At 40.3% G+C, this 27,090-nt stretch overlaps 1 protein-coding gene across 2 annotated transcripts; it reads left to right on the top strand.

The window, feature by feature from the left end:
* Positions 1-26,469, top strand: Thsd1 (thrombospondin, type I, domain containing 1). Of its 2 annotated transcripts, XM_013034828.1 has the most exons (4): positions 1-80; positions 4,261-5,226; positions 16,031-16,192; positions 24,718-26,469. In XM_013034828.1, the coding sequence occupies exons 1-4, from the start codon at positions 23-25 to the stop codon at positions 26,091-26,093; spliced, it is 2,562 nt and encodes an 853-aa protein (XP_012890282.1). In that variant the 5' UTR covers positions 1-22; the 3' UTR covers positions 26,094-26,469. The 2 variants fall into 2 exon arrangements, with proteins under 2 accessions (XP_012890282.1, XP_012890284.1); XM_013034830.1 differs by lacking the exon at positions 16,031-16,192.
* Positions 26,470-27,090: the final 621 nt, after the last annotated feature.

Raw genomic sequence — 27,090 nt, 5'->3', positions numbered from 1 at the left:
ACTTGGGATTTTGCTCATCAGAATGAAACCAATCTTGAAGGACTTTTCAAATCTGTTATTGGTCATGCTCTGTGACTATGGTGAGTCTTGTGCCTATAATTGAGTGCTATGAGTACCAAGAAAGAAACATAAATTTGAGATTTGTCCATGCACTTAGGAATGATCCTGCACAGAGGAAGCAAAAGTGTTAACAGTACAGTGCCTTTCAAACTCTTACCTGGTAACCCTGGGTTCTCTGAAGGTGATCTGGGAGTTCTGCATGATTCCAACTGTACCTTAAATACACTTTTAGCTCTTAAAAAATACTTTACTACAATTTTAACAAATTGGGCACAAGCATATTTCCTGGGGTTCATGTGGATTTATTTCTGAGTAATTCAGTGTTATATCACTTAACACACACACACACACACACACACACACACACACACACAGAGTTTTTTTTTTTAACTTGGGGCTTCTATGTAAGATTCCTCTTGACAAAAGAGTTTTGTTGTTGTAGCATCTTTGGAATCAATCTGAATTTAAATCCTTGCCAGTGTGTTCTCTGAGGCATATTTCTTAGTCTCTTAGCAATAACACTGACTCCTTAGGGGTGTTATGATAAAATACCATCAAGAATGTGGAACATTTTAAGTGTTTTCATGTATGGTAGATGCCTAAAGTTAGTTCTTTTCATTCAGTTTGTTTCAACTAAAAATTGAGCTCACTTTTCAAGTTTTATATAGCTTCTGAGCCAATATAATCACCAACATGGCATAATCTTCACTACCTTTGATGATTTCTAAATATTTCATAGACATCAAAGCAACTGAGGTGATCTGAGTGGAAACTGACTTAAAATTCGTTACTGAAAATGTAATCCCAGAGGCAGATACACTGGCTTGTGTAATGTTAGTGGCAAAGACAGTTACAAAAACTAGAGCATGCACAGTTATATCCAGTAACTTTTCTTAGACGTCAGTATGGGTTTCACTTATTTTACAGTCAATTATTCCTTCTTAAAAACAGTTTATACTGCCAGGCATCAGTGGCTCAGAAGCCTGATATCTGAGGATGGTGGTTCAAAGCCAGTCCAGGCAGGAAAGTCCGTGAGACTCTTATCTCCAATTCACCAGCAGAAAACTGGAAGCGGAGCTGTGGCTCAAAGTGGTAGAGCAAAGCTCAAGGACAATACCTAGGCCCTAAGTTCAAACTCCATGACTGACAAATACACAAACACATACACACACAAAACCCCACAGAAAACAAAAAAAGAAAAAAAAGCAGATTACACTGCATATAATAGCCTCTTGCAAAAAATTATGTGTTTTGTTTACATGATAATAAATAAAACAGAAAAATTCTAATGTAAGCAAAGCATGTACAGATATTTGTTGTTATCCAGAGCAAAATTTCTAGCTGTATATGGTGATATAATTCCAGTGCTATTAATAGGCTAAGGTAGAATAATCACATGTTCAAGGTCAGCCTGTGAGCTCCTATCTCCAAAATAAAAGTAAAAATAGACAATCTTCCCTTACCAAAAAAAGAAAACAAACAAAAAACTAATGGAAATGAAGATATTTTCATGAATCTGTTGTTTCTTTTTTTATTTTTATTTGATATGAATCAAAATCAAAAAGTATTATTACCAGTTTTGTTTTTAACCTACATGCTTTATATAGAGATATTAGTTTAAATTTCATTAGAATTAGGAATGGAAAAAATGAAAGAAGAGAGATAATTATATTGTTATGTGTCTGCTTGCATAATTAAGATATGGCAGAACCAAATTCTAGTTTTCAAAGTTAGAATGTCTTTTTGCCTGTAGGTACATTCCCATTCTTGTGAATTCATTACCAACTTTTCCCTTCCCTTTACCCCTCCTATCTGCCACTGCTAGAAGCCAAACATTGTATATTTGGTTTCTTTTTCTAGTGAATCATGTTGGAACCAAATATCTCCATCAGATCAGAGTCTGATCAGCCTCTTGGACAATTCCTATCATTCAATAGCCTCTCCTGTTAAATAAGAGACCATTTTCTTCTTCATCTTCAAATGAATTCCAGAACTATCCTGCCCACTTCAGATTCAAATTAATATGACCTTGCTATCAGTCTTACCTCTTTCCTTGGCTCTGGTGATACAATTGGAGTCTCTTTGACCACCAGTGCATCAAAGGTACCAGGGCTGCTCTGTAATATTAGCATGTGAGCTGCACTGGACTCAACAACTTTCTTCAATCTCCAAATACAAGGGAATATTACTCAACTGCTGTTGTCGCTAAATTAGAGAAAAACAAGTTGATCTTATTTTTTTTTTTTTTTGGTCGGTTGTGGGGCTTGAACTCTGGGCCTGGGCGCTGTCCCTCAGCTCTTCAGCTCAAGGGGAGCGCTCTACCGCTTGAGCTACAGCACCACTTCCAGTTTTCTGGTGGTTTATTGGAGATAGGAGTCTCACGGTTTCTCCTGCCCGGGCTGGCTTTGAACCACGATCCTCAGATCTCAGCCTCCTGAGTAACAAGGATTACAGGCGTGAGCCACCAACGCCCGGCTACAAGTTGATCTTATTTTGATAAAGGTAATAATTTTGATCAAGCATTCAAGTCTATATAATTCAATACAAATTTGTATATTTCACTTCATCTCAAGCAGAAGGTAGATACAGTGATGAACTAATTTTAAAAATAAACTCTGTACTAGTATATTTATACTCTAATTTTCATACATTGATGAAATACTTATAAGAGTATTTTTAAGATAAGACTATAACTCTATGCAAAAATCACATGAGATCACTGGGACATGTAATATATGGTATGTATTATATTACATGTAGATGAGGTATATATATATAGGTATATATAATGGTAAATTCATAATTATACAAGTTGTTTTTCTAACCAAAAGGGCACTGAAGTTCCTTAAATCTTTTTTTTTTAAAACCCAGCTATGGCCCCGTTGATTGTTGGATTGCCAAATTCTGCCTCCTTTGATACGTGTTTGGATCATGTTCAAAATGGAAACAAGGATTCTTGTGTCTATGTTCTTTGTACTGTTCACTTCAGCTGCTCTGCTGGGTCTCTTTTTAAAAGAATATAATTGATCCTAACTGAATGATACTTGTGAGGCTAGTAGTCATCTGTCCTTATTGGGCCATTACCACTTGCTATAATGTCATTAATGTTGCCTAGGACAAGCCTGGTTATTTCATAAATATTTGTTCTATTCCTTGGGTGACCCATGGAGAATAAAGTGGCTACATTTCTTATTCACTTAAGGGTTTCTTCATATAAACACTGGTAAAAACTCATAAGTCTTTTTTTTTTTTTTTGGTCGGTCGTGGGTCTTGAACTCTGGATCTGGGGACTGTCTCTTAGCTCTTCAGCTTAAGGCTAGAGCTCCACCACTTGAGCCACAGTACCACTTCTGGCTTTTTCTGTTTATGTGGTGCTGAGGAATTGAACCCAGGGCCTCATGCATGTGAGGCAAGCACTCTACCACTGAACCACCTTCTCAGCCTTCACAAGTCTTGAATATAAAAACTTCGAAGTCAATTTAAGGTTCTATATTTTAAATATTCAGTTTGTTTTGTATCACTTAAATCAAGCAATTATAATTTCAATGTCTACCCATCATCTCTAAATACATAAACAGTAGAAACATGAACAAAACGAGAAATACAGAGTACTGGAATCTTTCTCTAATAATAGTTGAAAATTCTCAATCTGAGAATTATTTTAGCTTCATAGATTTTCTTTGAATTTGCATGTTCAGTGTTATGAATTCAGGGCACTTATCACTAATTTGTCATTTTATTATTTTGTGCTAGCAGTGGGGCTTGAATTTAAGACCTTATACTCTTGCTCGGCTTTTTTTCCCCCTCAAAGTTGGGACTGTACCCCTTGAGCTATACCTCCACTTCTGGCTTTTTGCTGGTTAAATGTAGATGAGTCTGAGAGATTTTTCTATTTGGGCTAGCTTTGAACTATGATCCTCTTTATCTCAGCTTCTTAAGTAGCTAGGATTTACAGACATGAGCCATCAGTGCCCAGCTTAATTTGGTATTTTAAACATCCTGAAAGTTGCTGAGAAAACAGGGCCACTTAGAAAGGAATGAGCTCAAGTCCCTGCTCCCAGGAGCTGTGTGTCATTTCACATTTTTACGTCATCCTTGGCTCGGTTCCAACTTTGGTCTAAACTTCTGTTTTCATTAATATCACTAATAGTGCTGCTCAAATGCACCCTTTGTAAACCAGCTTTGGCCATTTTCTTTCAGTCTTTGGAGAAGCTGAATATATCCTCTTGAGAGAACCTGGCCATGTAGCGCTAAGTAACAACACAGTATCCGTGGATTTCCAGTATTTTGATGGTGCTAATAGCACACTGAGGAATGTGTCTGTCCTGCTGTTGGAGGCCAACACCAACCAGACTCTAACAACCAAGTACCTCCTAACCAACCAGTCTCAGGGAACACTCGAATTTGAATGCTTCTACTTTAAGGAAGCTGGTGACTACTGGTTCATGATGACTCCAGAATCATCAGCCAACAGCACTCCAGTGCCCTGGTGGGAGAAAAGTGCCTTTCTAAAGGCAGAATGGCCTGTCTTTCATATAGAGGTGAATAGGACATCCAAATCAGCAGAAGGCACCTTCCAAGTGGGTCTATTTACCAATCAACCTCTGTGCTCATTTCCTGTGGACAAGCCTGATATATTAGTGGATGTCATCTTTACCAACAGTCTTCCTCAGGCAAGAACCAATCCTGGACAGCCGTTGGAGATCAGAACCAGCAAGAGGACAGAGCTTACTCAAGGACAGTGGATAGAGTTTGGCTGTGCACCTGTGGGACCAGAAGCCTATGTTACAGTGATGTTGAGGCTGTTCGGCCGAGACTCAGTCATTGCCTCCATAGGACCCATTGACTTGGCCCAGAAATTTGGATACAAACTTGTAATGGTGCCAGAACTCACATGTGGGTCCCAGGTAGAGGTGATGGTAGTGCCCCCACCATGCATCTTCGCCCAAGGAGTGGTTACCGTTTTCAAAGAAGCCCCCCAGCGCCCTGGGGAGAGGACAATTCAGCTGGCAGAAAACAGCCTGCCCCTGGGAGAGAGGAGAACAGTGTTCAACTGCACTTTGTTTGACATGGGGAAGAATAAATACTGCTTTCATTTTGGTGTTTCAAGGAGAAGCCGTTTTTCTGCCAAAGAGAAGGAGTGCATGCTAATTCAGAGAAACATAGGTTGGTATTGAGATTTTTTTTTCAACATTCAAAAATCAGATCGGCATCTTTATTTTTGTTGTTATTTGATTGGTTTTCTAAATGATTATTTAGAATTTTGATGCATTGGACTATCATTTTAATGGCTCATTCTTCATAGCTACCAATTGGCATTATCATTCTTACCTGAAAAATTAAGAGTACGTTCTTTCAGCATCCACGGGGATTGGTCCTGGTGTACATTTGCATAAAAACTACAATACACTTTTGTATAGTTTTAATTATCTTTGTGTATTACACTTCATGTAATACACATGCTATGTAAGTAGCTGTTCTTACTACATTGTTTGGAGAATCATGACAAGATGCAGCTTTTGTGTGTGTGAATATTTTCCATCTGTGGTTAGTTGAATCTGCAGATGTGGACTCTGGGAATGCAGAACCTGTGGGAGGGCAACTGTCTCAGTAAGCGAATCATTTAATCTCTTTAGGTCTCAGTTTCTCCCTTTGTCAGGTAGGGATAATAAAGTACCTACCATGGAGACTGAATAAAATAAATATAACCTTCTTTGTACATGGCTTATAGGAAATGCTCAATTATTAGACTACAGGATTTTTTAAAAAGCATATTATTCTATCAGGTATAAGAAAGCCAATGACAGAAAAGATTGGAATTCAAAAGTGAATTCTAGATTATATTTAGTAAACTGTCAGGTTTGGTTTTTTTGTTTGTTTTTTTTTGCTAGCTGAACATGTCCTTTCTCTTAGATCATTCTCTTAGATCATTCTCTTAGATCATTCATTTTAAGAATGAAGCATTTTTACTGAGAAATCCAAGCAAGATCTCTAAGATGCCTTCAAACTGTATTCTGTGTAGATGTGTGGCTCAAGTGCCATCCATCTGATCCCTCCCCAACACTTCTCTATTATTTTATAATTAAACATTTTTATTGTTTTTATGAAGGTGATATACAGAGAGTCAGGTAATGAGTATATTTCTTTCACTCCCAGTTTTATATTTTAATTTTTCATTTCATTTGTTCATTTCAGCCATGGGGATCAAACCCAGGTCCTCATGCCTCAAGCTACCACTGACCTATAACCCAAGCCTACCCACCACTATTTCTACTCTTTGTATTTTTCCCTTTTCCTGGGTGTAAGTCTAGTCTTAGCAAGTGGTATGGTTTTCTAAACTACTCTTCTTATTTTCATCCCACAGAGTCCATGGCCTTCTGACTCCCCACGCTTCTAACTGTAACCCCAGAGCTACCTACTTCCTCGCCATAGAAGTCCCTTTCCTTTAACTTTCCCCTTTCTCTTCCTTCAACTTGCCTACTTGCATTTACTTTGCTTCTTGCCTATAGTTTGTGGCTCATCCTTGTATCCACCCTGCTACTATCTTAAATTCCTCTGTCCTTTCCATGCCCCTACACAGGCCACACCCATCTGCTGGCTTCCTGTCAAGCTGCTGAGGTTGCATGACAAGGTCACAGTTGGGTAGGCTGGTACCTATTGTGAGTGGTTCATGCCTCTGCCCTCAGCTGGTCCTCTATACTGGTCAGCAGTCACCTGCATATTTTGTGCCTAGTTCTGTACACCATCTCATTTATACTTCACCACTCTGCTCAGAGTTCAACCTTATGGTTAACTCTAGGAGTTGATCTTGTGGCCTGCCACACAGGGGAGCTGACTACCCAAATGGGAACTTATTACCTTTTCACCAAAGATCTATAAGTATTGGACCCATCCTATCCCCCTTCTTTCATGTCACCATGGAAGAAGTGCCACTCCTTCCGTATCAGGTCAACCTTCCCTTCCACTGTGAAGCTCAGCCCCTCTGGTCATTTTAGGGAACTTTCATTAATCATTATTCTCCTCCCAACTCCTATCCTTAACTGACTCTTACTATAAAGGCTTACTCTCATTGGCTTTGAAGTGCAATTTTGTTTTTTATAAATTATAATTTTCTTACCTTAAAGCACCAAAACCTCCCAAACTAAACCTGATATTCACTGCAGACATCACTCTCACTCTACTTTATAACTTCCTCCTCCTCCTTCTCCTCCTTTTTTCTCCTCCTCCTTCTCCTCCTCTTCTTCCTCTTCCTCTCCCTCCTCTTCCCCCTCCTCCTCCCACTCCTTCTCCTCTACTTCTTCCTCCTCTTCTTTCTCCTCCTTTTTGTGTGTGTGCCAGCTTGAAATGAGGACTTGGTCCTTTCTTCCTTCCTTCCCTTCCTTCCTTCCTTCCCTTCCTTCCATCCTTCCTTCCTTCTTTCTTTCTTTCTTTCTTTCTTTCTTTCTTTCTTTCTTTCTTTCTTTCTTTCTTTCTTTTTCTTTCTTTCTCACTTATGGCTGGCAGTCTATTACTCAGGCCACACCTCTGGCCTTTTCCTGGAGATAAGACTTGATCTTTACATGTTAGCCTCCAGAGTAGCTAGAATTGCAGGTGTGAGCCACCAACACCCAGCTTGTCCCCCCCACTCCCCCTTTTTTTTTAAAGCTGTTGACAATTTCATTCACTTCTCCTACTGCTAATTGGCATCTGACTTCAACTCCTTGGCTGCTACTTCTTCATTTTCTTGGCCTGTAAGTTCTCATCTCTTGAGGGTTGGTCATCTTTTCAGTTTTCACATACTTGCTATGAATGCTAACTTGATGCTGAGTAGTTGACATCCCTCAGATGCCTCTCAGCTAGCTCCAGAGCAACATATCTGGAATTAGATTCATCATCACCTGCTAAACCTGCCTCTTCATGAAAGATTCCACCATCTTTGTGTTCAAACCAGAAACCTAAGTCTTCCTCTTTCCCACCACCCCCTATAAAAAATAAATAGTAAGTCACAAAGTCCTGTAACTTCTGTTTTTTAGGTGTCTAGCTCTGTCCACTTTTTCCCAGTTCCATGTGATGACACTTGATTTAATTTTCCATTACACTTTACCTGGACTCTTGCAATAGATTCTTAATTAGTTCTTTTTTTTTTTTTTTTGTCAGTTGTGGGGGCTGAACTCTGGACCTGGGCACTGTTCTCAACTTTTCAGCTCAAGGCAAGCGCTCTACCACTTGAGCCACAGAGCCTCTTCTGGCTTTTTTCTGCTTTTGTGTGCTAAGGAATTGAACCCAGGGCCTCATGCATGTGAGGCAAGCACTCTACCACTGAACCAACTTCTCAGCCCCCTAATTAGTTCTTGACTATCTACTTTATTCTCTCAATACACGCAGAAGGTTGTTTAAATACAGGTCTGCTGAGGCTATTCCTCTATTCCAGGCCTTTCAGTTGCCTCACTTGGCATGGATAGGAATGTAAAAGACTTTCCATGGTCACTGGGCTGCCTGTTCTGCCAGAACCCAGTCCTCATCTCTCAGCTGGGGCTTGGACTCTTGTCTTCTCCTAGTTAACATTAACATACCTATAAGTCTGCACTTGGGTGACTTTTTCTTTACTCCAAGATTCCACCATAAGCTCTTTTGGTTTCTCTTTCATGGCATCTGTCACTTCTGTCATTATTTATTTAAAGTCCTTTTCTCCCTACACAGACCCCCCATTCTTTGCATTTCTGAAAGTAGGGAAACTCATTTGATGGTAAAATCCTACTTTCACCTTCATCAAATTATTTATTGTCTTTATTTAACCCACTTAGGATACTTGGCACACTAATATTTATTTATTTGTTTGTTTATTTTTGTTCTAGTCTTGGGACTTAAACTCAGGGCCTGGGCACATTCTCTAAGCTTTTTCCTTTTTCCCTCAGGGAGATTACTATTACTTGAGCCATAGCTCCACTTTCCACTTTTTGGTATCCAGGCTGGCTTTGAACTCATGATCCTCAGATCTCAGCTTCCTAGATAGCTAGGATTACAAGGATGAGCCACTGGTGCCCAACAATTACTTACTCATTGCTTTTGAGATAGTGTCTCACTCTATATCCCAGCCTGGTCTTGAATTCACTATCCTCCAGGCTCAGCTTCTTGGGTTCTGGGTGTACAGGTGTGTGCCACCACTCCCAGGTTTAATATATGTTTTCAAAGCATAAATTAAATTCAGGTCCGGCTTATCTCAGCTAGGCTTTAGAGAAAGTTAAACTGAACTGAGTCAGACTTCCAAGATGATCTTGCCTTTTCAAAAGAAAAGGTACATATGTGTTCAAGGAAAACAATTCTGACTGAAACTAACAGAAATGAACTAAGTGAAATCGAAGAGCTTGGGCTATTTGATTAATGACATGTGGGACAGGAAAACTTTCTTGTTTTGACAGGCTGCTGGGCATTCCATGATGCTTTCATTCAGTGTCTAATGCTGGATTTCCCCACAGAATCAGCCAGGGAAGACATTGGAAAGAATGGGGTAGAGAGTGGTTCTCTGTGTGCCCAGGCGGAAGATGGTCATGGGCTACCTGGGGACTGCCCCATGCAGTATCTACTACACATAACTTTTACAGCTGAGTAGACTAACAAGAAGAACTAAACACAGATTCTCTGTGTGGCAGATTGACTGTGATTCTAACTAAGAAGTAAAATTTATATTTGCAGTAAGAACTTCAGTGTCTTTCTGTGTTTTTAATACTAATCGAATATTAGAACCTCCCACTAATACTCCACAGTCTGTAAGTTTTTACCACCAATATGAGGCTTCAAGTAGAAAACTTTATACCTGACCTGTGTGACCAGGTTGCAGTCAAAACATAAGCATTAAGTGGGTGTGGTGTGCACACTACTAATCCCAGCTACTGGGGAGATGGAAGCAAGAGGATTGGGGTTCAAGGCTAGCCTAGGCAAATGTGTGTGTGTGTGTGTGTGTGTGTGTGTGTGCTGGATTGGAAGCATGGATTAAGTGATAGAGTGCTTACAAAAACAAAATAAAATCCAGGCACACTAAAAATATTGTATAAAATTATAGGCTATTTATAGGGTGGATAAATGAATTGCAGGTTTAGGCTCAAGTTCCTTCCTCACATTTTCTCATGGTGTATATGCAAACATTCTAAAGCCTGAAATACTTACTGTTCTAAATACAAAAATACTTTCAAGCATTGGGGACAAATGCTCATGACTGATGCTTATGACTGATGTTTCAAAAGTTTATGACTGAACCAAATTCTCCTCTTTTTATTTTCTACTTAAATTGACAGTGCTGACCAGTAAAAACAAACATCTGTTTTGCCAAATAAAATCTTTCAAAGACCTACTGGGACTTGTATGAGCCATTGACTCAGTAAATGTGCATTTTTTTGAAATAATGTTTTTTATGTTTGTCTCTTCTTTCAAACATGCCTTTGGATGTAACTAAACAACACATTTGGTGTGTTGCCAATAGAGATTGTTCATGATCTTTGCATAGTGACCTTTTGCATAGCAAAAAGCACTGGCCAGAATGCTTTCAGAATATTAATATGTTCAGTCTTCATAATCCTGGGATTTAGATTCATAATGTTGTTAATGTTATAGATGAGGAAATAGAGCACAGATATCTGTTAAGTCATTCAACCAGGGTGTTTTGAGTGGCAAAGCCAGAATACAGAACCAAGTAAACTATGGATTGGGGATGTAGTTCAGTAGTGGAGCACTTGCCTGGAATGCACAGTGCCCTGGGTTTTATCCCCAGCACCACAAGTCAATCAGTTAATCAGTCAGACACCTAAATTATCTAGGATAGAAGTTTGCTTGTATTGTCACTGTGCAAATATTTTCCATACAATCAACTGTCAACTTCTCTTAAACAACATAAAGCTTGTAGGCTGAAAAGGGGTTCTACAAAGAAACAACAACAACAACAACCCTCAAAGAAATAGAAAAAAAATCTGCTATTATCCTCCTTATCTCAGTTCCTCTGTGCTGCCCACATACCCCTTTTAGAAGACCCATAACCAATTGGGAGTTTACTACCTCAAATGAAAGCATAATTTGTTCAATATAAGTACAAAGAGCATCTGAATGGCTTATCCCAGATGCCTTTGCTTCTGGTACTTCTAACTACTCACTGTGTGTGTGGAATTTTCTTATAAGCATATTTTGTTTAGTTGTCTTGGTCTTTTGAGGAAAATGTCTTATAGATGGGAATGTTTCATAGGCTTTAGTCCTTCAGAGTCTTGAAATCTGAAACATTTTTTTGTTCCTGTATATCCTGCAGTCTGAAAAGCATTTAGCCTAGTCAAACAGGTTTTTTGTGCAGTGTGTACACATGTATGTATGTCTAAGCAGGACTAAACATAATGGACTTCCTTTCATGAAGACAGACTATTTGGAATATCTGTCGCCTTGTTCTTCATGAACTATTGATACCTAACAGGTTCCCATTTGCCAATTATTTTCCTCTTATGTTATTGGCAGAGATTTTCAGAGATAAAATGGTGAAAAGGTTTTTTTTCTTAAAATTTTTGGCTAAATTTGGTCATTGCCTTATTTGAGTGATTTCCCATTTAATTTGATTTAGAAATGAACACAAAATTAACTTAAATGTTTGGATTTTCTATTGTTTTATATCCCATGATTCATGATTTTACTTTCAAAGATAAAGGACACTTGATATTTTTAAGTTAGATATTTTTTAAAATCAAGATTCATGCCTTTCTTTCTTTCTGGTACTAGCGGTTGAACTCAGGGTTTGTGTGCTGTCTCTGAACTTTTTCATTCAAGGCTAGTATTCTACTTATTGAGCCACAGATGTATTTCTGGCGTTTTGCTGGTTAATTGGAGATAAAAGTCTCATGAACTTTTCTGCCTGGGCTAGTTTCAAACTGGGATCCTCAGATCTTAGCCACCTAAACAGTTTAGGATTATAGGTGTGAGCCACTGACACCAGGCTATATTGATGCTTTTTATTTTTTACTTTTCCCCCCAGACCTTTTCCCCATATTCATACTTTTAAAAATGGATTATTTTCCTGGTCTCCATTAAAGGAAATTTTGATTTTAGTTTAATAAGTGACTATCCATTTAAAGAAATGTTTATATAAAGTCAAAGAAAAGTACAAGAAGAATAACAAGAGGATTCTAGCTTTTGTAATTCTCCTTTTTTATGTAGTCTTAAACATGAGCACAAGAGGAGAAAATGTATGTTGACTTAATTTTCTACTTAGATTTCCCAGTAGTGGTTTCTCCAGGAAGTTTTTTCAAAAATAAATCCCAATACTTTAGCTGAGAGAGACTTTCCTCTGAGATTCTTAAAGCTTTTCAAGCACTGGGGGCTTCATGTCTGAGCAGCAAGGAAGTTCTGCAGACAAAGCCCACACATTGTTCTGCTGTAGGAGGAGCTGTGGCATGATCCCAGACACACAGAACCAATATTGTGTTCAGTTGGACCTTTGCATGGAACATCATTACCACACCTCAGTTGATTTTGGTCCAGGATACTTGCTTGTAATTCTCCCACTCTTGTGAAAATCCTACGAGACTTAATTGCTCTGAAGAACTCATATTCCATGACTCACTCCAGAGATTGCACCATTTGGCTTTCTGGACTCCACATCTATCCTACACATTTCCCTTATGTTTTGCAGTGCTTTATATTCCTTTGGCTGCATTCTATGTTTTTTCTATAAAAGATGAGGAGAAATTTTTATGCAGAGGATGCTTTGGTTTCTAGTGTTGGCAGAACCTGATAGGTCTTGGGACTTGGATGTGTGTGGAGAGAGAATGGACACAGGCTAGTTCTTTATAGGGAATAAAGCAATTATGTTATTTGATGATGATTGCATACTTGCTAAGAAGAAAAGTTATCATTGATAAATAATGTCAGTAATGGCTGCTTTGGCTAAAGAGTGTAACTCAGTGGTAGAGTACTTGCCTAGGATGCATGAGGTCCTACATTTAATGCCTGCCACCAAAACAAACAACAACAAAGAAAGCTCTTTTGGTAGAGCTTTGTGTGTATTTTGATGTTCTATGTTTAGTAGGTCTACGTTTAGGATTGTTAAAGCTCCTCACTGAATCAACTTCTTTAGCATTATATACTACACCTCTTTACCCCTAGTAGTATCTTTGGTTCTCAGCCTATTTTGATATTAATATAGCTACTCAATTCTTTTTGAATGTTCACAAGGTCTATCTTCTTCTGTCTTTTAATCTATCTGTCTGTCTATCTATCTACATTAGATGTAAAGTGATGTTAAAAAGAAACTGCATATAGTTGGGCTATTTGTGTGTGTGTGTGTGTGTGTGTGTGTGTGTGTGTGTGTGTGTGAGTGAATACCAATACTGGGGCTTGAACTTGGTTGCTGCACACTCACCTTTTTTGGTGTTCTACTACTTGAGCCATGCTTCCAGTTTTTTTGCTGGTTAATTGGTGATAAGAATCTCTTGAGGGCTGGGAAGGTGGCTCAGTGGTAGAGGGCTTGCCTTGCATGCATGAGGCCCTGGGTTCCATTCCTCAGCACCACATAAGCAAAAAGAAAAAAGCCGGAAGTGGCACTGTGGCTCAAGTGGTAGAGCGCTAGCTTTGAGCTGAAGAGCTGAGGGACAGCGCCCAGGCCCAGAGTTCAGGCCCTTCAACTGGAACCACCCCCCCCCCAAAAAAAAGAATCTCTTGAATTTGTCTGCCAAGGCTGTCTTTGAATAGTGATTCCTTAGAGATCAGCCTTCTGAGTAGCTAGGATTATGGGTGTGAGTCATCAGTGTCTAGGCCACGTGTTTTAAAATCCAATCTGATAATCTGTTTTTAATTGGTACTTTTTATGTTACCTATATTTGATGTAGTCATTACATGGTTGAGTTAAAGTCACCTATTTTTCTGAATTTATTTTTTGATTGTTTTTTTAAGAATCACAAATAGTATGTCTAAGTTTTTTGGTTATCCTGCTTGATTGTTTATAGTATCTTGTGTGTATAATGTCTTCCATTAATTTTGGAGAGTTTTGGACACTGTATTTTCAGAGATTAATTTTGTTATAGTTTTTTTCTTCATGTATGAGACACTATTTCATGTTGTTCTATATCCTTTTGTCTTGTGTTTTTTAATATTTTAATTTCCTCTTTTTCCTTCACTGTCTTTGTTGTAGTCCATTTTGTGCTATTGTAACAGAATGCTTGAGACTGGGTAATTTATGAAACACAAGACATTTATTTTTTTACAGCTCTAGAAGCTGGAAAGCTTAAGATCAAGGGGCTTGCATTTCACAAGGGCCTTGGAAGGACAAAAGAATTTGTGGACGTAAGAGATATCAGCCAGCCTCAAGTCCTTTTATAGTTAGCACTAATCTGGGAAAGGCACTCAGGATCTAAACATTATCCCAACACTGAGGCAGATATGAGAATGGTGTCTTTTTAAACATATCCTTGTGGAATATTCTGAACTCATAGTAGTATGTGAATTTTAGTTGGGGTGATTTCTTTCTATGCTCATATTCATTGTTTGCTTCCTTAGACGTGTTGACCTATTACAAGATTATGGAACACATTCTTCATTTATTTCATGGATTTTTAAAGGTTATAAAATTTCCATTTGACTCTGGTTTATAACTCTAATGCAAATTTCTATCTGTTCATATGTCTTAATATGCTCATTTTCCCCAATCTCTAACATATCATAGTTATTTTAAATTATCTCTCTATTCCATTTAATATCTGGGTCACATCTGAGTCTCAGTCGATCTATTGATCACTTTGTCTCTTGATAGTTTGTATATCTCATAATCATTTGAAGTTAGAAATTTTGTTTGGAATTGTGGAAACAGAGGAAACAAAATTTATGCCTGGAAATAGGTATGCTTCTATATCCTTTAGGTCTTTAGTGTGGGTACTGGGTTCCTATCATAAGGAATTTAGCCATGTTTGGGGTTTTCCTGTTGCTGTTGCTGTCTTCAATGGATCATAGATTTCAGGATTTTCTAGAGTTATTCTGGGTTTAGGACAGGCATTGCATTGCTAGAAGGTTTTTTTCCTCCATGCTTTTTTCTCTTCCACTTTCAGCTCTGGGCTTGAGCCTGCTTTCATCTCTAGCTCTTGCCTCTCCTCAGCACTGGTCTGCTGTTATTTGAAGTTGTCACTTGCTAGCATGGACTAAGAGGAGAGCATTCTTTTTTGCTGGCTCAACCTCATCTCAGGCAAGTGCTGTGTCTCTGAGCCTCAGAGATGGAGCCTTGTCGATGTTCTACCACAGTGGTGGAAGATCTCAAATTGTGTGAACCCTGGATATTTTCAGCTCCAGCAGGTAGTGGTCCCAACTGATGCTCTTAAGGTTGACAAAGTTTGCTGTCTTTTGCCCAATGGTTGAGGCTAATATTCTTTAGAGAGGACAGGAGGGAGGATCTGGGTGAGGTTTTGTGCCGTTTCCACAGTGATATCTCTTCTCCTGTCTGACTTGTACCATAAAAGAGGCTTTGTTCAGTCTTGTACTTGACTTCAATCTTTCAGGTGAGATCCCCAGAGAAGAGCCTGTGTGGGTACAAATTCCCCTTGTTATATCCCTGCTAGTGGTGTTGTATTCTCATGCTGGTCTTCACTAAGCTTCTAGCAATTCACTACATTTTTAGCTGGCTTCTTCTCACCAGCTTGTGTGGGTGGGTCCTGGAGTCTATCCTAGGCGAGCAGATGTTGCATTCCCTCTTACACTGGAGCATCTTGTCTATCCTTATACTTCAGGCTCGTTGCTTGCCCTATAACCTCAGCTCTCTCTGGTGGGTTCTAGGAAAGCTAAGATTTTTATAGCTCCTACAGCTTTTCTTTGTTTCAAAGTTAAAAGTAGCACTCTTTCCAGTTTTCTACTTCTCTGGGAATGTTTTTACTTATGGACTTTTAAAGACCTGAAGATTTGAGTTTTGTTGTTTCATTTGGATGTCGTTAAAGAGTCATTCTCAAATGAGCTAGCACTGAGAGCATGACTTATGTCCTTGCAGAAACGTGGGGAATGTGGCAGCCATGGAGTCAGTGTAGCGCCACATGTGGAGATGGTGTTCGAGAGCGTCGGCGCGTGTGTCTCACTTCCTTCCCCTCCTCCAGACCAGGCTGCCCTGGAAAGTCCTCGGAGATCTCCCCATGCTCTCTGGAGGAGTGTGCTGGTAGGTATTTTAGCTCCTTTTGGGTGTCTTCCCTAATCAGAGGGAATATGGAAGCCAGGCCTTCTTGAGAAATACCTGTCTGCATTTGAAAGTATATTAGTAGTATATGCATTACTGTTTTTTAACTGTGTGTTCTGTGTGTGTGTGTGCACACACAAACATGCCAGTACGGGGGCTTAAAATCAGGACTTTGGTCCTATCCCTGAGCTTTTTTTTTTGTACAAGGCTAATCCTCCACATCCAGCTTTTTTCTGGTTAATTGGAGGTAAGAGTCTCATGGACTTTCCTGCACAGACTGACTTCGAACCATGATCCTCAGATCTCAGCCTCCTGAGTAGCCAGAATTAAAGGTATGAGCCATTGGCACCCAGCACTTCTAATTACTTTTGATTGTAAAAACCCTGTGTTTGTTAGTGTGTCTAATACAGAAAAGCTGGAGAATGAATTCTCTGATGAGATTTAATACTGTGGAAGAGAGGGAAATAACAACAATATATGTCTAAATTAAAGGGCCAAACATAGTAACTAATTTTGTAAAATACAAAATTGTAGTAGGAGTATAAATTGCTCATTTATTCCTTAGATTTTTTTTTGAGACAGCAGAATTTAAGATCCTCCTGCCTCAGCCTCCCAAGTAATAGGATTACAGAACTGCGCCACCACATTGGCATCTTGTTACTTCTCCCTCTGCTTCTCTACTATTCCTGTTCTTCCCTCTCCCCACCAAAAAATGCTGTAAAAAGTATTTTCCTTTACTTATTTCCCCCATCATCCTAGAGAAGTTCAAGGGGACCACATAGACAATTGTCATAATGGAGCAAGACACTGATTTTCCCCATAAGTGGCCTAGGTTTATTCATTACCACCCCTATCTGGGAGAAGGTAGGGTGTTTCTTTTTTCTATCACCAGGGGACTGGCCTTTCCTGCATTTTTTAGTATCTTCAAGTCACACATCAGTCAGTGTTCCATGTGCTTAATGTGACAAGTCTGTAGATGTGGTATTCACATCATGGCTTGTGGAACCAAATCCTCTTCCATGCCAATTACAATGATGAACGACCCTTCTCTCCCCACCACCATTCCACCTCACAGATGCAACTCCTGGTTTGTTAGCTGACTTTTATAGTGATCCCGGCCCTTAAATAATTCCTGTCAAGACTTCTTCCTGCCCAATTCTTGATCAGAATGCCATACTTAGTTTCTTGTCATCTCAGACCAACTTTTAGCTAAAACCACAGGCTTCTGTCAACACACTCAGCCAAGGTCTTGACAGTCACAGGTAAAACACTTGCCTCACATGTACAAAACTCTGAATTTGATCCACAGTACTTTCTAAAATAAATCAATCAACCAATAAATCAAGTAATCAATGTCTATGTTTCCACTTCATCTTTCCAAATCATTCCATAGGCCTTGCTCCTTTGCTTCAACATCTTAAGAACTTTGTTTTCCCTTCTTTTTTTCTTATTTCAGCCCCAGGCCCAGGTTCATCTCTTTCCCTCAGTCAGCTGCATCTTTGAATAATTATTTCTTCATTTTTATCTCATACTGTTTGTTTGGGTTCTTTTGCTGTTTAATACTTTTAATTACATGGTTGTAATTATACAATTTCTTCTACTCAGTATTTTATAGTACACAAGATTTTCAAAGGTGACAACCTATACCAAACTATATATATATATATATATATATATATATATATATGTAAGGTTCTCAAGGCATTATGAAGCTTTTATCTTAAAAATACTTTCAGGAAAACTAGCCAACCAATTCTCTCAACTTTTAAAAATAATACCCAAAATATTCATTTTAATAAAAATCACAATAATGATTGAACAAATACTGATTAACCAATTACATTTTAACACCTTTAATAATCTGTACATGAGTTAATGTTAGATAAAAGCCTGTAAATTATTAATGTAAAACTGTAGTACTCTATTCCAATGAATGTCTGCTGGTAGTTCTACTGGGAACCAAGGAGGTAATTTTCTACAAAGTATAGGCAAACTATCCAGTCTTTTAACTCCACCTATAATATTTCCACTTAGTGATATGGGGTATATTTGGATCTAGAAGAACTGGAAGAGCAGCAGGTAGCCTCACTGGGACATTTCACCGGAAAGAATGAAAGAAATGGAAGGCATTTTAAGGTTGTTTTCAATGAGCATTACTTTCCCAAGTGCAATCATAAGTTGCAGAAAATATATGACGGAAACAGTTGAGATAATTCTAGAATGTTCCTGAAGCAAGCACACTGGCCTCATCCTTTTACTGGTATCTAAGGCTGTCTTTTCTGTCTACTGATTTCTTTGTAAGTCCTCTTCTTTTTCCCCATTTCCTTCCTTGTGTGTAACTTCCTTCAACGACACCTCATTTTGTCAGTTCTGGGATGGCATATATTCAAATGAATGTGAAATCAGTTGCCACTGACTTCTGCTGTTTTTTTTAAACAAAGAATCCCAGCCATTTATTGACTACCTGATGTATGCCAATATTTCAATACATTATTTCACTGGAACCTCAAGCTGATTTTTCTAAGTAGGCATTATGGTGCTGGGTTCAGATCTTGAAAACTTACTGCCTATGAGACATTTTTGTAAGTGCCCACCTATATGAAGCAGATATCTAGATGGCCCTTTGTGTCTGTGGATTCCACACCCAAGGAGTCAACCAATCATAGGTGAAAATCATCAGAAAAACATTGCATCCATGTTGAACATGAACAGACATTTTTCTCATCTTTACTCTGTGAATACAGTATAACAACTAGTTACGTAACATTTACATGTACTACGTGTTATAAGTAACCTAGAAGTCATCTAAAGTATTCCAATGTATGTGTGTAGATTCTTTGCAAGTACTAATCCATTTTAGAGAAAGGACTTGAGTATCTCTACAGTGTTCTAGAACCAAGGAACGACTGTGTACTATTATTTACACATCACAGACACAGAGGATTCTAGGGCCTGGAAAAGACAGCAATAAAAATCTGATGGGCTAGAGCTGACTCTATCATTCTGCCTGTCTTGAATATTTTGCAATTTTATATGGACAATTCTGGCTTTTTAAGTGGGCATTATAAACTGGAATTAGTAATCATTTTTGAGAAAATATGATCATATTTCTTATTCTAGCATCTTATTTCTTTAACACTGTGTCAGACCTATAAATACAACCATTATTAATTAAGAAGAAAGGGAAATACTAAAGCTAATCTACGCAAGGCCTCAGATCAATGTTTACTTGGATAAACATCCCGTATTTCAAGTCTTCCCTTTCTGGTGATCTCTTTATGGGCTACGTAGCATTAGAGGATTTTCTTCACATCAGGATAACCAGGAAGGTCTGGATGAGGCAGGGATGGGCCAGGCAGCAGCTTTGGAGGTTTTTTTCCATCAATGGTTTTGAAGGTTGCCAATCACTATCAAAAGATAACTGATCTAAGAGCCATGATAGCAATGCTGCTACCTAATATCACCAGAAGCTCCTGCAGATGAAAGAAGCAATAAATCAGGCAACACGTCTTTCACCACTAAGCTGTTTTTACTGGGTTGGTAGTTCACAGTTTTGTTTGGCTTTCAAAGAGTAGTTTTATGCCAAGGTCTGAGAGTAGCTCTGGACTAATTTGGTCTTTCTTGTTCCACAAGAAGGTAGGAGGATACAATTGCTATAGTACCCCCAGTCCATCTGGTGAAATGCTGATCATTGTATTTTTATCTTTTGGAGGGATGGAGTTTGAAGGAGGGCCTTACTTCATTGGAACTCTACCACAAGAATAATGCCTCCAGCCCTGATTTTTGCTTGCTTTTTTGGAATATCATGGACTTTTCTGTCTTATCTGGCTTTGAAAGTTGATCCTATGGATCTCAGCCTCCAGAGTAGCTATGATAATAGGCATGAGCCACAGAACTTGTCATGCTATTATCTTCTTAACAATGAGTGCATCAATTAATTGAACTAATGTTTATTGAGTACCAACTTTGTAAACTACTGTAACTAGTATGGGAAATATATTTAATATGTTGATAAGATATATCCTCTTCTTAAAGAGGTTCATGATACCTGAAAGGCACATAAATAGGTATAATGAAGCCAGGTATCAGTGGCTCATGCCTGTAATCCTAGCTACTAAGGAGGATGAAATCTGAGGATCATGATTCGAAGCCAGCCCAAGCAGGAAACTCTGTGAGCTTCTTATCTCCAATAAATATTCACAAAAGCCAGAAGTGGCACCGTGGCTCAAGTGGTAGAGTGCTGGCCTTGAACACAAAGAGGGTCAAGGACAGAGCCCAGGCCCTGAGTTCAAGCCCCAAGACTGGCAAAAAAATAGGCATAATGCATGTACATCATAACACCTTTAATGATAAAAGTGTCTACAGTTTGTTATGGAATCATGTAGGGTGATAATCCATGCCTGGAACAACTCAGTACTTGGAGCAGGTGATATCTGCAGTGTGAGAACTGAGAAAGTTCCACCCAAGTGAATGAGTTCAGCAAGGGAGATTTAGGGAACAATGACTGAGGGCCTGGAGGAAGATGGCAGAGTACGGGACCTGGAAAAAACTGAGAATAGTTCCCGCAGTGGGATGATGAAGTGTGCCAAGGGAAGGTGGGAAAACAGGCTGGACAAGTACTCACAGGCCTGATCCTGAAGGCCTTAAAGCTTTAGACCTGAGTTTTAGAGCAATTTTTGGCTGTAGCATGGAAAAACAAATCAAAAGGACAGGTATGGCAGAGAGATTCCTGTTAATAAGTTTTTCAGTAACCCATGTGAAAATAGAAGTGCCAGCAGTAGGGTCAGGAGGGGAGGATGCGATGAGAGGGATATGCAAAGACCTTTAAATGAGTGATACAGAGATAGGAATGAAGGACAAAAGTAAGTAGTCTAGTGTTAACCAGTGTGTGAACAGCAGAGCCATTCCCTTGAAATTAGGTACATCAGAGGAAGTACAGATTTGGAGAAAGTTAAGAAGTCTTGGGCATGTTTAGAGGAAGGTAGCAGTACATGATATAGACTGATATCCCTTCTCCAAAGTTCATGCTCTTCTCTCTAAATCATGTGATCAAGTGCTATCATTGAAACAGGTGAGAGAATTGCAGAGGGACCAAATAGTAGCCAGTGCTGCAGGACAGAACTTCTTTACAACTGGTTGTTAGGATGATCTTGGCAGGAGCTGGCACTTTGGAATCCTGGGAGCAGGTTACCAGACACAGAGGTGATCACGTGGGAGCAGCATGTCAGTAAATGTGCACTCCTCCTCCCGTAGCTGTGGCTGGGAAGACAAGGAGAGAGATCTGCCTGTGGTAAGAGGTGAGACAGCAGAACAATCTTGTAGTTGTTGTTTTTCATTGTAGTCTTATTACTTTTAAAGTAGTTGCACAAAGGGATTACCATTCAACAAAATAGTTTATAAGTACAATGCACCTTGACCAAGAAAAGCTTGGTTGTGTTTCTGTACTGACGAAAAGGAGCTACAGAGAGGAGACTCTGAGGATGACTGGTACAGAAGGATGATCCTCTAGGAGAAAGGTGGTCTAGAGGGCATTTGTTGGTGGTCTTGCCTTTTCTAGAATACTGTCCCCGTGATTGTGGGGTGCATCTGCTGCTAAGTTTATGGGGGCAGGGAGGATGGCAGAAGAAGCTGAGGAGTACGTGTCTGATGACTTCAGTTTTTGGTGACCTACCAGAGTTCTGGGGAAAAGCAAGTTGGGTAGGGGGTCTTGAGAACATGCTGAAATTGGAAGCAAGCATTTTAGGGGATGGAAGGCAGACTTGCTTAGGGATCTATAGAAGGCTTTGATGGCACTAGTATCGAGGCTGGATACTATGAATGTGCACAGGCATAGGCTTCTATAGTCATTGTATTTGTGTGTGTGTGTGTATGTATGTATGTATGTATGTATATATGTATGTGTATGCTTATGGCTTATTTGCTTGGTTTGTGTGCTCACAGCAGGCACTTTACCACTTGAACCACACTTATAGTTCAGCATTTTGCTGGTTAATTAGAGATGGACTCCCCAGGACTTTTCTACCCAGGCTACATTCAAACTATGATCCTCCAAGTCTCAACCTCCTGAGTAACTAGGATTATAGTCACAAGCCACTGGTACCTGGCTAAGAACTTGTTTTTTGGAAGCATGGTTTCACTATGCAATCCAGGCTGATCTCAAATTCACAGTCTTCCTGCTTCAGCTTCCAGAGCAGTGAGATTATAGGTTTTGCACCATCATCGCTGACAAATTTTTTTCTTTCCTTCTCTTTTTCTTTCTTTTCTTTTATGATTGTTTTTCTTTTCTTTGTCTCTATTTCTTGTCCTGGAGCTTGAACTCAGGGCCTAGGAGCTGTCCCTGGGCTTTTGTGCTCAAAGCTAGCATTTTAGCATTTGAACCAAAGCTCCACTACTGGCTTTTTGGTGTTTAATTGGCGACAAGAATATCAGGAACTCTCCTTCCCTGGCTGGCTTTGAACCACGATCCTCAGATCTTGGCCTCCTGAGTAGCTAGGATTATAGATGTGAGTCACAACACTTGGCTTTTGTTTTGCTTTGTTTTCCTGCTAGTGTTTAGGGATTGGATGTAACAGCTAAGAATTCATACATTTGACTTTGCTTAGGAAGGACTTTTGCAGCAGAGCAAAAGAGGAGGTACATAGCTCAATATTAAAAGTTTTGAGAGTTGAAGTATTGAAAGAAAATGGGTTCAGTGATAGATCACATATCAGAAGTGAGGCCAAGAGGCAGCTGTCAGAGTGGGAGTAAAGAGAATGTTGGAGCATCGTAAGTCTCAGCAAAATAATACAACATAAAAACCACTAGTGAGTGAAAGGGGCAGACACAGCCAGAGAATAGCCTGTAAAGGTTCATATTCTTGAATATGAGATCTGGGGGTCCAGTTCAGTGGTGGGCTATGTAGCATGCACAAAGCCCCTGATTTGATCTTCAGAACTACCAAAAACGTATTTAAGAAGAGAGGTGCAATGGTAGACAATGAGAAAGACACACACACACACACACACACACAGAGGGGTAGGGCACATACACTGAAGCTGCTGAGATGGTCCTTGCTCTGGGATGCAATGGAAGGATGGAGCCTTCCATTGTGACAGATGGCTGTGAGGGAGTTAGGAGATGATGGTATTTTGGGAAAGGGAGGTGAAGGGTATCTAGGTGGCTGGCACAGGTATCAAAGGAACAAAAGATTCATGTAACAGTGAAGGAATACTGGCTGAACATTGTAGTCAGGAATGAGATGAAGAACATACTGTGTTGCTAACCCTGTTTCCTTATAGAGAAGTACATGCAACAGCTCCTACCTCAGGAGCTTGGAAGAAGCTGTTTAATTGGATAGGAAGGCCTCATGTTCGCCAAAAAGGCGAAGGATAGGCTTTGTGGGAAGGACAGGGATAATGAGGACTCTCAGCAAATGTCCTCTGAGAATAGAGTACAGTGGAAAGGCCCAAGAGGGGCAGGCAGGGAGTGAGTAGAGGAGATGAGGCCAAGAGCCAATGGGCATAGGACTATGGGAAAGAAGACAGGTGTTTAGAAGGGCTTGAATGATGCAGGGACCAAGGGAGAAAAAGGTGAGGTCAGATGGCAATAGTTGGTCTCAGTTTTCCAGAAGTTTCCAAAGCAGTATAAGTAGAGGCTGGAGGGGTGACATCAGTGTCTTGATGAAGTTTTAAGGACTGTGGGACAAATCAATTTGAGAGAGTGAGGAAGATGAAGAAGACCAATGCTGAGGGTAAGAAGGGAGTGGACAGCCGAAAACCAGGAGAGAAAGGAGAGGCTTTGCTAGTCAGATGACAGTTTGATAAAACAGTCTTCTTTCCTCAATGTTTCTTGTTTAGGTAGGCACAAGCTACCTAAATCATTTTGTGCTTTGAGTTTTCTACTGGGTAGGAATTGCCTCTGTGTGTCTCACAGGTACATTTACTACAGGAATCCATGATGTATCCATTATCGAGGCGAAAAGCCTTGATGTTTTCTACCCCTTGCTTCAATGCAGAAAACAGGGAAGAAGTCTCAGCAGGAACTGGTAAGCACAGGGGTCTTTCTGTAGCTTTTCTGGCCACCTACCTCCCTTCTCTGGTCCCTGATTTTCCTCTTTCCTGGTGATTTTGTCATTGGAGATCCATTTGCCAGAGCCGAACTCCCAGCCCCTGTTTCTTTCCTTCTTTCTTTAACTGCTTTGATAATCAGAACAAGCCATGCAGAATCTTGGCACTAGTGGCTCATGCCTGTGATCCTAGCTATTCAGAAGATGAGATTTGAGGATTGTGGCTCAAAGCCAGCCCAGGCAGGAAAGTCTACGAGACTCTTATGTCCAATTTCTGGTGAGAAAACAAGAGGCAGTACTGTGGCTTAAAGTGGTAGAGCACTAGTCTTGAGCCAGAAAACTCAGGGATAGTGTCCAGGCCCTGAGTTCAAGTCCCATGACTGATGAATGAATGAATGAATGAATAAATACCATGTAGAGAAATTAACACAAGAGAATAACTTTCTTTTCCATCTCTATGTAGCTCTCCGGCCATCCAATCCATCTTCTCTTCCGCCCAAGGATCCAGTGAAGTCCAACAACATAGTGACTGTGACTGGGATTTCTCTGTGTTTGTTCATCATCATTGCCACAGTGCTCATCACACTTTGGAGGAGGTTCGGCCGGCCCCCCAAATGCAGCACCCCTGCTCGACACAACTCTATCCATTCCCCTGGCTTCCGGAAGAACTCGGATGAAGAGAACATCTGCGAGCTGAGTGAGCAGCGGGGGAGCTTCTCAGATGGGGGCGATGGGCCTGGGGGTAGCCCAGGAGACCTGGGCATCCCTCTGACCTACAGGCGCAGTGGACAGGGGTCTCCTGAGGATGATGCTTCTGGCAGCGAGAGCTTTCAGTCCAATGCCCAGAAGATCATCCCCCCTCTCTTTAGCTATCGCCTTGCCCAGCAGCAGTTGAAGGAGATGAAGAAGAAAGGTCTGACAGAAACCACCAAAGTATATCACGTGTCTCAGAGTCCCCTCACAGACACTGCCATTGATGCTGCCACCAGCCCCCCGCTAGACTTAGAAAGCCCAGAAGAAGCAGCCAACAAGTTCAGGATCAAATCTCCATTTCTGGATCAGCCTGGGGTGAGTGCTGGGGAAAGACCTCCCTCCAGGCTGGATTTCAGTGTGTCCCCGGCCAGCTGTGCCATTAGCCCCAGCCAGACCTTGATCCGCAAGTCCCAGATGAGGCACACTGGTGGCAGAGGGGGCTCCTCGGAAAGGAGCCACCCTAGGAATTCCCACTTCCGGAGGACAGCTAGTTTTCATGAAACCAAGCAGGCACGACCATTCCGGGAGAGGAGTATGTCCACTTTGACTCCACGACAGGTCCCTGGCTACAACTCCAGGACAAGAACCTGGGACCAGGCAGACGACAGGGGTAGGTCTTCAGGTCGAGGCACCCATCTGCTTTCTGAGAAAGGGGAGCATTTCCAAGGGGCAGGTGGGACCAGTGGTCTCCTAAACCCAATCTCTAAATCCTACACTGTGGGGCAGCCCATGAGGAAACCAGATTCTGGGGATCGCCAGGCAGGATTAGTGACAGGAATTGAGAGAACAGATCCTCACAGAGCTCGAAGGGGACCATCCCCCAGTCACAGGAGTGTTTCAAGGAAGCAGTCATCCCCATCTTCCCCGCAAGACATCTACCAGAGGGTCAGTCCACTGAGCCCTTCTCAATTCAGGAAAGACAAATGTCAAAGTTTCCCAGCCCAACCAGAGTTTGCCTTCTATGACAATACATCATTTGGCCTCACAGAGGCTGAGCAGAGGATGCTGGACCTCCCAGGGTATTTTGGCTCGAATGAAGAGGATGAAACCACGAGCACACTTAGTGTGGAGAAGCTTGTCATCTAGCTCAAGAATCTTCCTGGGTCTTTCCACACCTTTACCCACATGAAGACATTGACTACTCCCATTGTCCTATGACCAGTTTCATAGAACTGCTCAGTATGTTAGGGAGGAAGTACCATGCACATACTTTGATTCATTAGGAAGAATTTATTTATCCTGAGCATCTCCTTTTGTTATCTTGGCTTAATACTATTTGCTACAATAAAATCTAAGCAAAAGCAGATAAGGCTTGGCCTGTCTTGTGGCTGGGAAAGATGATAAGACATAACCTGTGAGGGTGATGCATGTTGAACACCACACTGGCAGTCTCTAACTTGAAGTAGAAATATAGAAACCCCAAATAATAAATAATCAGGACTGGAGTAAAGATAACTTGGTAGCACAGTACTGTATTGTAATTTTTAAGTCACACTTACATAAACATTTGATGCCTATCCAGACAAAATAGTTGGCCTGTCTAGTTAATGATGAGCAGTAGTAGTCCACCAAACTACCTGGAAACAGTAATCTCATAAGACATTCCAGAAGAAGTTTGGCCAGAGTTGGGTGATATCTTACGTCTTTTTTTAGTGCAATGAAATGAATCCACATGCCTAGACTTGGCAAAATTGTATGAGTTAATTCTGCAGTAGAGATATAACAAAAATCTGATTGCTTAGATGTTATGCCAAATGAAGACCTGGCCATCATTGTTCTAAGAAAGTAGTAAATGTTTTAGAAAGCCAAGTGTTATCTCCTGAAAGCACCTGCTGAAAAATGGATATAGGTGCTCTTTGGACCACTACCCAGCATCAGATCTTCATTGTGTTCCTGGACCAAACTGGCTGAAGTTGGAAAGTGGTGCATGTATATTTTCAAGTGTAACCATAGTATGTTAATAAGAAAATGTGTGACTTAATTTCAGGTACTTAAGGGACAAGTAGAATAGTTCATGGGGGTCTTTTTAGAGGGAGGTCCTGGAGCTTGAACTCAGGTCTTGGGCACTGTTCCTGATCTTTTT

This window comes from Dipodomys ordii, unplaced genomic scaffold, assembly GCF_000151885.1.
Source record: "Dipodomys ordii isolate 6190 unplaced genomic scaffold, Dord_2.0 Scaffold197, whole genome shotgun sequence".
In the NCBI taxonomy this organism is placed as follows: Eukaryota; Metazoa; Chordata; class Mammalia; order Rodentia; family Heteromyidae; genus Dipodomys; species Dipodomys ordii.
This window is presented reverse-complemented; position numbering and strand designations above follow the sequence as displayed.

What these genes read in the sequence shown, in the direction of transcription:
- Thsd1 (XM_013034828.1), top strand. Translation starts at nt 23, where the DNA reads ATGAAACCAATCTTGAAGGACTTTTCAAATCTGTTATTGGTCATGCTC. An exon ending in GGTCATGCTCTGTGACTATG is followed by an intron (nt 81 to 4,260) that starts GTGAGTCTTGTG and finishes ATTTTCTTTCAG; the next exon opens with TCTTTGGAGAAGCTGAATAT. An exon ending in GCTAATTCAGAGAAACATAG is followed by an intron (nt 5,227 to 16,030) that starts GTTGGTATTGAG and finishes ATGTCCTTGCAG; the next exon opens with AAACGTGGGGAATGTGGCAG.